The 13,904-nt window shown below is 42.0% G+C and overlaps 1 protein-coding gene across 5 annotated transcripts in view; it reads left to right on the forward strand.

Annotated features, from left to right (window-relative positions):
* PHACTR2 (phosphatase and actin regulator 2) overlaps positions 1 to 13,904 on the forward strand; it is a 323,856-nt gene that overhangs the window by 223,188 nt on the left and 86,764 nt on the right. For all 5 annotated transcript variants that reach the window (XM_077486715.1, XM_077486717.1, XM_077486716.1 and 2 more), the window contains exon 2: positions 2,678 to 2,845. In XM_077486715.1, the coding sequence (XP_077342841.1) occupies positions 2,678 to 2,845 (168 nt within the window). The remainder of the gene's footprint in view (positions 1 to 2,677; positions 2,846 to 13,904) is intronic.

A 13,904-nucleotide genomic window follows, 5' to 3' on the forward strand; every position in this document is an offset into this window, starting at 1 on the left:
CCTGTCAGAGCTCCGCTCTCCTCTATGGGGGATCGGATGAAAACAGATCTGCCTGTCCATTTTCATCCAATCCAAAAATCACATCAGAGCAGTGTGAGAGAATAGTGATGTTCTGTGGATGTCAATGTGCTAAAGTCATTCAAAGCAAGGGCCTGTACACTTCCTACTAATTGTTTTTACCTTCAGAAATTTTAGTTGTAATCTTTCTCTGTTCTGTAGTCATTGCTGTTCATTGTGTTTTCTACAAAATAAAGATTTTTTTTTTTGAGGTGCCTTGGTTATTTTGAAAAACACTGTTCTGCATGGTATAGTCGCAACAAAAATTCCATCAAATGCTGAGCAATTGAGCAATCAACTTAAGTACAATCAGTCTGTTGGTGTTTACATGTGATTATTGTTAACGGCTATTGTAGCCGCTACCAATAATCACAGTGTTCTCTTGACAAGAACACAAACCCAAGGTTTATTGTCTTTGCAACCTGTTCTTTAATGCAACCCGTGGTTGCAGGAAGGAAACTTGCTCTGTCTATGGCTGGGCTCAGAACTTCCGTGTCAAGTTTTTATTGCTTTCTGTGTGTAGAGACCCCTTTACTACTTGTACTTTGTAGATTCTTTTATTTATTTGGTGTTCTCTTTTTATTATTTTTTCTTTTTCCAACTCTTGTGAAGGTGTATCACAAGCGAGGATAAAAAAAAACTTTATGTATGTTTTGGGAAGTGAGGAAGGGAGACATTTTAAAAAAAAAAAATAGTTTTTATTGCTGTCTAATCTACCCTCGCAATTTGTACTGGTGATTGTCCCTGAGAAAGAAGAAAGCTAATTTTAGAGCTGTCGCCAGCACAAAAGATCAGATGAGCTCTTCCATTGTACACAGCTCTTTCGCGCTCAGTTGTCTGAAGTTTTAAGCTTCTACTTTGGGAAATTGTCTTCAAATTGCTGTTGCATTTGTGGAACAGGAACTGAATGGAAATTTCCACAATAGTACATAGACCTCAGTCATCAAGCTTTGCAGACGTTTAAAAAACAAACAAAAAAAAAAAACATTTTAATTAAGCTTAATAATGGCAATAAAAAGAAAATGCCAATAAGTTTAATCCAATATGTTTAAGAAATCTTGATGTAATCGATTTTACAAAGAGCACCATTTTATTTACTCTAAGGCTGGATTCCTGTTTGATCCGGTGAGTTGCATTAATTCATGACGTTAGAGCTTCCTATTCAATTACATTGCCTACTAATGTACTGGGATGGACATGTACAGCTCATAGCAATGCAGCACAGCACAGGGAGTGTGTTACCATGTGCTGTGGTACTTTGTAACACGTGTGTTTTCTTAGTGTATGGGGTTGTCAGTAATTATTCACAGTACCTCGACGCACTAGTGCATGTTCAGTATGGTGTATTAATGTGTTGCCTCAATGCATTTGTGTGACTCTAGCCTAACTGTTAGCTGTACTAGAGATGCTGCAGGTGAAACCAAATGCAAGTGTTCCAGACATCAGCAAAGAAGATGGAAGAGTTAACAGTGTAAGGCTCCATGCACACTGGAGCTCAAAAAAAGCTGTTTCTGGATGCCAGATTGCTGGCAGAAAACGCTCGTTGAAAAATGTAATTTCATCAGTGTTTTGCATTGCCATTAGTGCACGTTCAGCAGCACTAACTTTTAGCAGCGTTTCTTGGCCTCTATTCAAAATCAGTGGTTCCCTATGGGAGCCCATTGATTTGAATAGAAGTCGCACCAGAATTCGGATCATCATGATCCGACTTACAGTGCGACTTGTGCGCCGAGGATGAAGGGGAACCCCGCCAAAATGAAAAAAATAAAATTGGCGTGCCCCCCCCCCCACTCGGACGATACCAGACCCCTTCGGTCTGGTATGGATTTTAAAGGGAACCCTCTGCTGAAAAAACGCCGTGGGGGTCCGAGCATGCATGCAGCCTGGCCAGTCAGGAAAGGGGGTGGGGATAAGCGAGCCCCCCCCGAACCGTACCAGGCCGTGTGCCCTCAACATGGGGGGCAGGTGCTTCGTTGGTTGTCGGGGTCTGCGGGCAAGGGGCTCATCGGAATCTGCGCTCTCCACTATCTTCTGTGTGCTCTTTTGCTAGTGGTGGCCTGGTCTTCTCCGTTGTTCTCACTCTGTAATGCCGGGTACGCGGTGCGCAATGCTTTATATAGGCATGGGGTGTGGTCACCGGGTGATGTCATCCGGTGGTCCCGCCCCCTTATGACGTCGCCACCCAGGGCATGATGGGGCGGTGATGTCATAAGGGGACGAGGCTTAATGCTCTTTTTTTTTTTCAGCGTTATCCCTCGTTTAACACCTTTTACCGATGTCTACAGTTTCCAGTACTGGTCTTGAGCGCGATTTTTATGGCCCATAAACTCCACTGCTGATAAACATCCAACAACGTCCATGTGTGCATGGACACATAGGATAACATAGTGGAGTTTATGGGCTTTTAGAAAAAACGTCCAAACTTCAAAACACGGCCGTTTTATGAGCTCCAGTGTTCATGGAGCCTAATAATAGAAGCAAACATTGTCGGAACAGTCACTAAAAAGTAGAGAATGTTCTATGCAGATTACTTTAGACCTCTAGTAATTTCATTTCGTAAGTATATAATAAAAGGATGAAAAATATATTGTATTCAATTAACTTTTTTTTTCTTCAACAGTTGATGGGTTGGACAAAGCTTCCATTGCAAACTCTGATGCACCAAACTCAGGCAATCAATCACCTCCCTTGAAGAGGAAAGGAAGGCTTTCCTCCATAGGCAAGATCTTCAAGCCCTGGAAATGGAGAAAGAAGAAGGCCAGTGAGAAATTCCGAGAGACATCAGCAGGTGGGTCCACATAAAGATCAATTTTATGCTTCCCAGGTTCACTTTGGTATAACGGTTAGGAAATACATCCTAAGTATATATCCAAACTTTTACTAATTATATTTCCTTACAGATTGCTGGCAGTTAGTTTGTTACATAAATAGAAAATCTTGTTAACTTTGAACAGTCCTTGCAAAAAGGGTGTTTATTCAACATACAGGGAAGCGATGGCAGGCATTGGACAATAACGAAAAAAGTTATATTATTCTGATCCCGCTTTGTGTTTATCACAAAGAGTTTCTTTTGGTGATGGTGTTTATTTAATCTAGTACACTTGGAATACATGTTCACGCTTTCATTGAAGGATTTGCTCCACACAGCGAGAAAAATATTTTCTCTGTGTAACTTACAGGCTCATTCCTCCCAGAGCCTTTTTGATCCTGCCACTATCAAGTCCACCACATGGTTACACTTTAAGGGCAATTATGGATGTTGGGTTACATGATGCCAGTGTTGCAAACCTACTATCAAGGGAGACACAGTACAATCTTTCTCCAATGAAAAAATGCATCAGGTAAAATGTTGTTTTAATTGCAACACACGATACGTCATGTACATTGTTGCATACAAGTCTCGCAATGTGCAGTATATTGGTCGTACAACAAGGAGGCTTAGGGACCGGTTTCAAGAACATCTATAGCATTGAGAAGAATCTGCCAACAAATGTCGGCCGACATTTTAATCGGTATCACAGTAGCATCAGTGCCACTGTGGGGATACAGATCTTGGCGAGAGTTCAAGCACCCAACAGAGGAGGAGATGTCTTCAAACTCCTCTGTAAGAGGGAGTTTTTTGGATATTCCATTTTAAAACCAGAAAACCTTTCGGAATGAACTCTGAATGTGATATCACACATTATCAGAATTAACCACCAATTCTGATTTAATTTGTGTTCCTTTCATTTGTTTATACATATGTATCTAGATATATACACATGTTCTTGTTTTTTGCCTTTCTAGTTCCATCTTTCTGCCCTATGTGGATTTATTCATGTTCTTGCATATTCAGACATCGGTATATGTCTGTCTGCCACTTTGTCCACACGGTTCTCATTAAGATTTATAGATAATTTATTATCATGTAAAAACATCTATATTTTTGTCTGAATAGTAGTCAAAGTTTGTGCTTTTGGTTTGATTCAATCTATTTTATTTTAAACTTTAACACCATCTGTGGCTCAGTGTGACAGGATCCCACTTCATATACCCTCTTACCATATACACTGGTATATCTATCATGAACACATGTATTTTTACACAAATTCAACAGGTGTTTTTGGTGTGTGTGTGTGTGTGTGTGTGTGTGTGTGTATGTGTGTGTATGTATGTAAAACAAAATGTCCATAAAACAAATCATCGTTTTAACCATAGACAAGACAGAAAAAAAAAACTTTGGGTATCAAGAGCCTAGGCATACATGTATTGGCTTTTTTCAGTTTTTTTTTTCTGTCTTGTCTATGGTTAAAACGATGATTTGTTTTATGGACTTTTTTTTTTTTTTTTTGACGTCTGACCGTGTTTTAATATGTATGTTTGTTTTTTTATATACCGTATATACTCGAGTATAAGCCGAGATTTTCAGCCTCTTTTTTGAGGCTGAAAGTGCCCCCCTCGGCTTATACTCGAGTCATCGCTGTCTGCCCGCTCGATCAGCGTGTCGAGCAGACAGACAGCGGCCATTCTGATTCAAAAGCCGCGCCTCCGGCTCCCCCTTCGCCTGTGATAGGCGGAACACTGAATTTCCCAGCAGCCTGTGTTCCGCCTATCACGGACTTCGTATCATCCTCGTACTACGGACGAGGATGATACGACGTCTGTGATAGGCGGAACACAGGCTGCTGGGAAATTCAGTGTTCCGCCTATCACAGGCGAAGGCGGCGGCGCAGCTTTTGAATTTTACAATGGCCGCCGACGAACGAAGAGGGCACGGGACGGAGGCAAGGCACAGGACGGCACGGCACGGGACGGGACGGGACGGGACCGGAGGCAAGGCACGGCGGCGAGGCACGGCGGCGAGGCACGGCGGCGAGGCACGGAGGCAAGGAGGCTCGGCACGGGACGGAGGCTCGGGACAAAGGCTCAGGACACAGGTAGGCTGGACACACACACACACACACACACACACACACACACACACACACACACACACACACACACACACACACACGGATACACACACACACACAGGGATGGATGGATGGATGGAGACACACACACACAGGGATGGACGGACACACAGGGATGGACGGACACACAGGGATGGACGGACACACAGGGATGGACGGACACACACACAGGGATGGACAGGCATGTCTTACCCTCGGCTTATACACGAGTCAATAAGTTTGCCAGTTTTTTTGGGGGTAAATTGGGGGCCTCGGCTTATATTCGGGTCGGCCTATACTCGAGTATATACGGTATATATATAATATATAATTTTTTTTTTTTTTACATTGTGATTTTTTTTTTTTTTTCAAACATGTCAGCTGAAATGTTTTTGCACGTAGCACCATCTGAAGCAGGTAGTTTTGGATGTAGCCTGATTGGGACAAACTCCTTAAATAGCCTGCTTGGTGAGTGCTATTACTGTTGTGAACAAGCAAGCTATCGCTTGTGAAACGTGTCAACTGCTTGTCCTGTGTTTGTCTGATACACTTGTGACAATAAAGTTTACATCAAGCAAGTCTCGGAATCTCAGAGTGCGACCATTTCTTTGTCATACACTTGGAATACATGTTCACGCTTTCATTGAAGGATTTCCTCCCAGAGTTTTTAATGATCAGTAATATCTGTGTTCTATTCCCATTGTGAACATGGGGAGCCTGACATATAAAATAACAGTGTAATGAAGGGCCTTTGAATATGATCCCTTTTTACTGCAAACTCAGGTTCAGGTTTTATTAAAAAACCTTTGCAAGGAATCTACGTGTAACCTCAGCCACAACCATTCTGCTCAAAGTGAAGTTTACATTGTTTCCTCCTTCACGCTAAATTCCAGAAATTATCAGTATTTCATGCTTCCATTGGTCCGTCTTGGCACAATGTAAATATACATATCTCATACCTGGTGGGCCACTGCAGAAGCTGAAATTAACTGTGGTAGTCAACACTTCTACAGTGATGGTCGCAATCTTTTGGGTCCTGCTTGGGAACTGTGTGGTTGGCTTACCCTATGCAAACTGACCCGAGGGGCTCACTCAATTGGCACTGCCCCCATTCATAGAATGCCTTGTGCAAAGTGTTCTCTGATGGGACAAGATGGGGATTGTGATATCACCGCCTCTTGTCCAATCAAAGCCTTCACTGAAAAAAGTACAAGGCATTCCATGAATAACAGCTGTATAGACTAAGCACGCATCTCTGATCAGCATGTAGAGGGTAAGCCGCTCAGGATTACACAGGATCCTGAGCGGGGCCAAGAAGATTGTGGCTATCATTGTAGTACTGCCAACTAAAGTGATTTTTAGCTCCCTCAGTGGCTCATCGGGTATAAGAAATGCATACTTTCATAGTGCCAACCTGAACCAATATAATTATGCAATACAGGTAATTTATGGAGTTCAACTTTAAACACTGGTTTAGATTAAATGCAACTATTTCTACTGGAAACTTCACTTTTCTGCTTCAGTTATGCTCTGTGTTTCTCCTTCACATCAAAAACACGGTCCTGTTAAGAGCAGCTCAGACTTACAACTCAATATCAGATCCATATAAAGCTGTGCTCACCAGCTCCTTATGACCACACACGTAGGCTTGTAATGTAGTGCTTATGTAAAACTACTTAACCCGCTTCTTGGCTTTGCATACTATCAATTCAATCTTGCCGTTGCTATCCATGGAGATCCTGTCTTGTAGACATCCACACTAGCTCCTCTTTCACCTGCCAATGGGTCCTTTCCAGTGGTCTTCTTAGATCTACTTCTGTGAGGGAGCACAAGAAGTGGGGGTTCTGTGGAGAGCAAGAGCAGATTGCCAGCATGCAAGGCAGATAAGTTGGTAAAATAGTCTTGCAGGTGCATGTGGTCATAAGGAGTTGGTGAATACCCGTGCATGTGGATGCCATGATGTACAATGCATTTTTTTTTCCTCATCTGATCCAACTTTTTCAGCTCGGACACCGTAACTTTGGTACAGCGAGATGGAGTTTCTATTGTACGTGTACTGTAGGTTGCTTTTCCCCTGTAATTCACAAAGTCAAATGCTCCCAATAGCCTTTAAATCCACTGGCAGTGGAGCTAAATTACCAACTAAAGGGGACCTGATAAGGGAGGGCCACAGTATACACATTGTTGCTAGAAAGTCTCATCATTAAAATGTGTACAAATTGTTGTGATAATAAAGGCAGGTGAGCACAAAAAAAATGGTGTGCTAGAAAATGACCATCATAACAGGAAGTTTGAAGTGAAATTGACAAGAGCTACTGCTGAAGGTTTTTTTTATTTTATTTTTACTCATGGCATTTACAAAAGTACCATACAGTTAGAAACACATACATCATAGAAACAGAAGGTGAATAAAGAATGCATGTTTTCATTTCTTTCATAAGCTATTCTAAGTTTTACAGCAAGATCTCCTAAACAAGTGGCGCGATTGCATGTGTGTGTGTGTGTGTATATACATAAGAAGTGAGTTATTGCATGTGAATATTCTGTAACACATTATGGTTTTCCTGTAATGTTTCTGGTAATGAGTTAACTACTTGATGATCTATATGGGTTAAAGTACAGATCGTGTTCCTTTTGCCCAGTACAGGCCATTTCCAGTAATTCTGTATTGCCCAGCTAATCCCTGGCCATTATGAGCTTACATTGTCAGTATACATAATGAATTGCAGTGCACAGATCAGAGTACAGCTATAAACAAATGTGCAAAATTAGAAAAGCTGGCACCGAGAAAAGATGTGTTTCAATATCTTATGTAAATTACTTTTTTTTTCCCCCCCCTGTCTTACCACCCTTATGCTTGAACCTTCCTTTGAAAAATTAACTAACTCTTGGGATAGAGATAAAATATATATATATATATATATATATATATATATATATATATATATATATATATATATATATATATATATATATATATATATATATATATATAATATTATTTGATAAAAACACATGATGCAAGAATAGTATTACCCCTCAGTAGATCACTCCCTGGGTCAAATCTTGATTAGAGGTTCAGGTAAGATGGATATAGATTGAAAATACTATTAAAAACTGAGCAGCTAGACTGAAAGTGTTAAGGATCTAGCCAACAATTAAAAATGAGAAACGCTGTACGTACATGCTTAGGTTAGAGAAAAAATTGTTTACAGGCAACCTAAAGTTTATGTAATTTTTTTTCTCTCCTATTTGCTCCCTCGTGGTCTGCTGAATATATAACTAGGACTTGTGGATTTTTAACCTAAATATGTAACTATGATTTTCTTATATCCATTTTGACACTTGTAGTCAAAGTGTCTCATTTGGCTACAAAACAACCTCCATCTATGTTATGGAGTGAGGGAGATGTTATATAGTCCTCACGCTCTCTTCCTAAGGTGACAATGCAGCTCTTCCTAGAATACAGCACAGTTGTTACCCTAGGACAGAAAGTGTGTTACCTGCAGGAACACTGGTTGAAAATAAAGAAGAAAAAAGTGTGAAAAACAATAATAAAAAAAAAAAACATTCAGCTACTATATCTAAGGAAAGGTAACTTGTAATATTTAGATTTTGTTCTTGGGTTTAGCTATGCTTTAAAATGGAACTTCAGCCAATGTATTTTCTTCTGGATAGGGTGGTAGGGATTAGAACTGCTTTTAGGTTTTTTTAAAGTTGTCTGTGTCCTTTTTGGGGAGTTCTCTTTCTACTCCCTACAACTGTTAGTGTTAACTGGAAGGCAAGTCTACTAAAGTATAATGCTCGCTGTATCCCTATGGGATAAATTTGCCCTCACTTGCTGTCTCAATAACTGTCTGTTATCACTATAGGAAGTTATTGAAGTTTTCTGCAGTAAAACTGAGGTTCTAACTCTTTCCAAAAGTGAAATTTAAAAAGTGAGTTGAAATACTCTAAAATCAAGATGTGAGAATATATCCAAGGTCAGATAGAAATCATCCGTTCAGTACGGGGGAGAGTTATTTTATCATCTGTTTAGATACAGTATACAAACGTTCCAGTGAACATCACTTAAAGTGCATTTTCTATGAGGTAGACCCTGCCTGCCAGTGCTAAGCTTTTTTTTTTTCTTTTTTTTTTTTTACAGCTACATTTGTTACTCTTTCTGAAACTTAGCCAGTGCTGGATAGGCCACACAGTGATAAGGTCTGGAACACTGCATTTACATAATTTGAGAATTGCTTAGCACAAAAAGAAAGCACGCTAAAAACAACTGAACTGACACCATTGTAAACAAGACACTTTGCCTTCTCTATGCGCTAGGACTGTGCTGGAAATTGGCGGCTAGTGTAGCCCCAATGCATCTGTTATCAACAAGCCCTTACACAACCAGACAGCAGAGTTAGGTTGGTGCCCTAACTTTTTTTTTTTTTTTTTTTATGCCATTTGCAGTCAGCTGAAATTGTACAAAAGATATGCAGCCAGATAGACCTTGTACAGAAAATCCCACTTACCTTTTACTTTCCTATTACAGCAATTGTGTGGGGTGTGAAATACATGGCTGAGCACACTTGGGGTGAGCGGTATGGCTGGGTACTCCTCTATGCAAGCATATGTAGCACTGACCTCCAAAGGAGCGGCTGGTTTAATTGGGCTTACCGTTACCTTCTTGACCTCGTGTACGTCTAGGGGTTTCCCGAGGTAGATGGTCCAAAGAATTGCAGAAACTGACACTGGATCTGCTTTTAGGATATTTATTTGACAAGAAGTAGACAGAACAGTCTCTCAATGAAGGATAGAGGGTTGGGTAGGAAGTTCAGGTACTCTTGGAACTGCAAAAGATAGGAAGTCTCTCACTATAGAAATCTAGAGAATTACTGCTCACAACTGGATTCTTACAGCCATCGGATAGACCTCCTCTCGCCAGGCATAGCAGCTGATAGAGTGTTTAAGTAAAGCAAAGTCTCTGCCACAGACTTGAATGTAGAAAACTTGTGAATAAAGTCTCTGCCACAGACTTGAATGTAACTGAAGGATGTAGATAAATTTAGAGAACTATCATACGGTACCAGTATCTCGCAGCTGGTCCGGCAATACCGTATGAGTGTAGATTCACTTGGTACGTTTCAACTGAGCCTCCAGGCTCTTTCTGAGAAGCCAGCCTTATGTGTGGCCTTCTCCTGAAGAGTCCTCCCCTGGTTGCTACTCCAGTTGCTGGCCCTCTCCACAGATGAGACGGCACCGGACCACCTTTGAATCCTCCTCCCAGTTACTTTGCCTCGGGCTAGCCAGCCCCGAGACTCGGAATTGGATGGATCCTCACCCCAGGCCATAAGGGCCACGGGGGCTGGTCAGGAGGACCAGGACCAAACAGGCAGATCTTCTGGACCGGAACCCAGAAGCATGTGATGTCAGTACCTTAAGTACCCTCTCCCAGAATGAACCGCAAGATGACGCTCCCACAGGGCTGGTTCCGAGAAAGAATGGCACTCAATACGCCTAGCTAAACTGCGTTCTCACACTTGCCAATAGTGACAGCGACACCTGTGGCCAAGCAGAACCCAGTGCAATCCAGCTAGACTGGTACTGAAACCATAATTTGGTATAATTGACCCTAAAACCCAACTGTGGCTTTAGGAATTTTAAATACAAAAAAAACACATATCGCGTGCTCTTCAGGAGCCAACATTACACATAGAATATAGAGGAAGGCAAGTAGAAAATATCAGTTTAACCAACAGAAAAGGGTGTTTTTAAGGCACTTCCAAACCAAAAAACAGTCATAAGTTGTAACATACAATACATTAGGGATAACTATTATTCTGGCCAGTGAAATTAACGTCCAAGCACTTGACACCTGTGAACGCACCTAAACAATTGTAAAAGCGTTAGCCACTTCTATTACAAGTGTCTGGTGTTTTTTTTCTTCCACAATGCTGCTGCCTGGAGGACGGGCTTCTAGAACAGTTTGGAAAATGTCCTGTGTGCATGAGGCCTAATGGTGTCTGCATTCTGGTTGAAGTAGTAAAGCAGACACCTTTTGGACAGCAGCATTGTCAATCTGAGGAGAGGGTAGTGTTAAGCCGCGTACACACGATCAAACAATCCAGTGGAAAAGTCCGGCGGACTCAAGTCAAAAGAAGAGAAGAACAGAAGGCGGCGACAACAACGCGGCGGCAGAAGACCGGTGGCCCGGCAAGAAGAACCGAAGATGGGGACAAGACCCCTGAAGTCAGAAGAAGAGGGCGGCGGTGAAGAAGAAAGCCGGGCTCCTCCGCTAGTAAAAGAGCTAGCAGAAGATAGCGGAGTAGTCCCCTGAAGACAGAAGACCCCCGGAGCTGTGCAATAAACTATTTTAACCTTTGTGTGTTTTTTTTTATTTATTTTTTTTACCTTTTTTTTTTTTTTTTTTTTTTTTTACAGGTGAATGGGTAGGGGTACATTGTACCCCATACTCATTCACATAGGGTGGGGGGCCGGTATCCGGGGCCCCCTTATTAAAGGGGGCTCCCGGATTCCAAAAAGCCCCCCGCCCGCAGACCCCGACAACCAACGGCCAGGGTTGTTGGGAAGAGGCCCTTGTCGTCATCAACATGGGGACAAGGTGCTTTGGGGTGGGGGGGCCGCGCGGCCCCCCTTCCCCAAAGCACTCCCCATGTTGAGGGCACGCGGCCTGGTACGGCTCAGGAGGGGGGGTGCTCGCTCGTCCCCACCCCCTTTCCTGGCCGGCCGGGTAGCATGGTCGGATAAGGGTTTGATATGGACTTAGGGGGAGACCCCCACGCCTTTAAGTCCATACCAGGTGGCGGGGCCAGCGATGCTTCCTTCGCTGGTCCTCGCTACCTGGAGCCGCGCTCAGAATGAGCGGACTTTCCTCCCGTGTGTGTGTGTGGGCAAGTCCGTTCATTTCAAAAGTACGGTGGATAGTCCAGCGGACTATATGGCGGATATTCCGCCGGACCTAGTCTGCTGAAAAAGTCCTGTGTGTGGGCAGGTCCGCTCGTTCGGACAATTCGGCGGTTTGTTCGCCGGATAGTCTGATCGTGCGTACGCGGCATTAGACTAGCAGATTTAGATGAGCTTGACTAACGGAAGCTAAACTTCAGCTAAGACTGGTGATAGAATCATGTGTGGACAGGCTGAATGTACCAATCGATCCACTTGGGTACAACCAGCATGTCGAATCTTACATGTCATTTATTGCTAGCGGCTGATATAGTCTCTAGTAATAATCACTGTTTTCAGTGACTCAGCAGGAGGGATTCTCCTGTCAACACTGTCTGTTGATGGGGGGGGAAGTCAAGCAAATTTCTTTGCAATCTGTGTTTGCAGGGAAGAAATTTGCACTGTGTATGGCCTGCTTTACACTTTATAAACAGTTACAGCAGTTTTTTTTTTTTTTTTTCCCCAATTGGGGATAAATGTTTAACATAAATTTAGTAAAAACTGACAATTGTAAGCACCTCTGCTGGGGTTAAATGGCTTATCCTAACCCTCTAACTTCTACATTGTCTAGACAGCATGGTCTGTTTAAGAAAGTAAAAAAAAATAACAGACTTACAAGCTGGATCACTAGGTGAAACGAAAGGAAACAAGCCTAAAAAAAACACAAGCCCAAAAGAAAACGAATGCAGCCACCACATCTAAGACTTGGTGAGCTTCAATTTAATACAGATTTTGTTTTTGGTGTTTTAATACTGCTTTAACCAGCGTTTTTATGTCTACGGCTTCAACATCCCAAAGCAGACAGTCCATAGTTTATTGCATATAGCAAGAATCTGGAAGTGTTCTACTTGTTTTTTAGCTATTATTAACGGTATAATTTAATAGCGTGAGCCTTTGTTATTGTTTTTTGTAAGTGTATTAAAATATCTCCTCTTAATCTTTAGAAACAAAATCTGAGTTATATCAACTTATAAATAAATGCTATTTTGTGTATGCATGAAACATATGTATCCTAGATCTGTTAACATTTGTGTGTACCTTGAATATACGATCAGCTATTAGTTACATAGTTGGTCAGGTTGAAAAAAGACCATCTAGTTCAACCACAAAAAAAAAAAAAAAAAATATCATACAATCCCATATACCGTACCCAATTCTATACCCACAGTTGATCCAGAGGAAGGCAAAAAACCCCAGCAGAGCATGATCCAATTTGCTAAAGCAGGGGAAAAAAATTCCTTCCTGATCCCCGAGAGGCAATCGGATTTTCCCCGGATCAACTTTACCTATAAATGTCAGTACCCAGTTATATTATGTACACTTAGGAAATAATCCAGGCCTTTCTTAAAGCAATCCACTGAGCTGGCCAGAACCACCTCTGCAGGGAGTCTATTCCACGTTTTTACAGCTCTTACTGTAAAGAAACCTTTTCCGTATTTGGAGATGAAATCTCTTTTCCTCTAGACGTAAAGAGTGCCCCCTTGTCCTCTTTGTTGACTGTAAAGTGAATAACTCAACACCAAGTTCACTATATGGACCCCTTATATATTTGTACATGTTGATCAAATCCCCCTCTTAATCTCCTCTTATCAAGAGTGAATAAATTCAGTTCCTCCTAATCTTTCCTCATAGCTGAGTTCATCCATGCCTCTTATCAGTTTGGTTGCCCTTCTCTGCACTTTCTCCAGTTCCCCGATATCCTTTTTGCGAACTGGTGCCCAAAACTGAACTGCATATTCCAGATGAGGTCTTACTAATGATTTGAACAGGGGAAAAATGATATCTCTCTCTCTGGAGTCCATACCTCTCTTAATACAGGAAAGGACTTTGCTCGCTTTGGAAACTGCAGCTTGGCATTGCATGCTATTATTGAGCTTATGATCTACCAAAACCCCCAGATCCTTCTCCACTATGGATTCCCCCAGTTGTACTCCCCCTAGCGTGTATGATGCATGCATATTCTTAGCCCCC

Source organism: Lithobates pipiens, unplaced genomic scaffold, assembly GCF_037356315.1.
Source record: "Lithobates pipiens isolate NorthernLeopardFrog02 unplaced genomic scaffold, aLitPip1_a1.2 Scaffold_18, whole genome shotgun sequence".
NCBI lineage: Eukaryota > Metazoa > Chordata > Amphibia > Anura > Ranidae > Lithobates > Lithobates pipiens.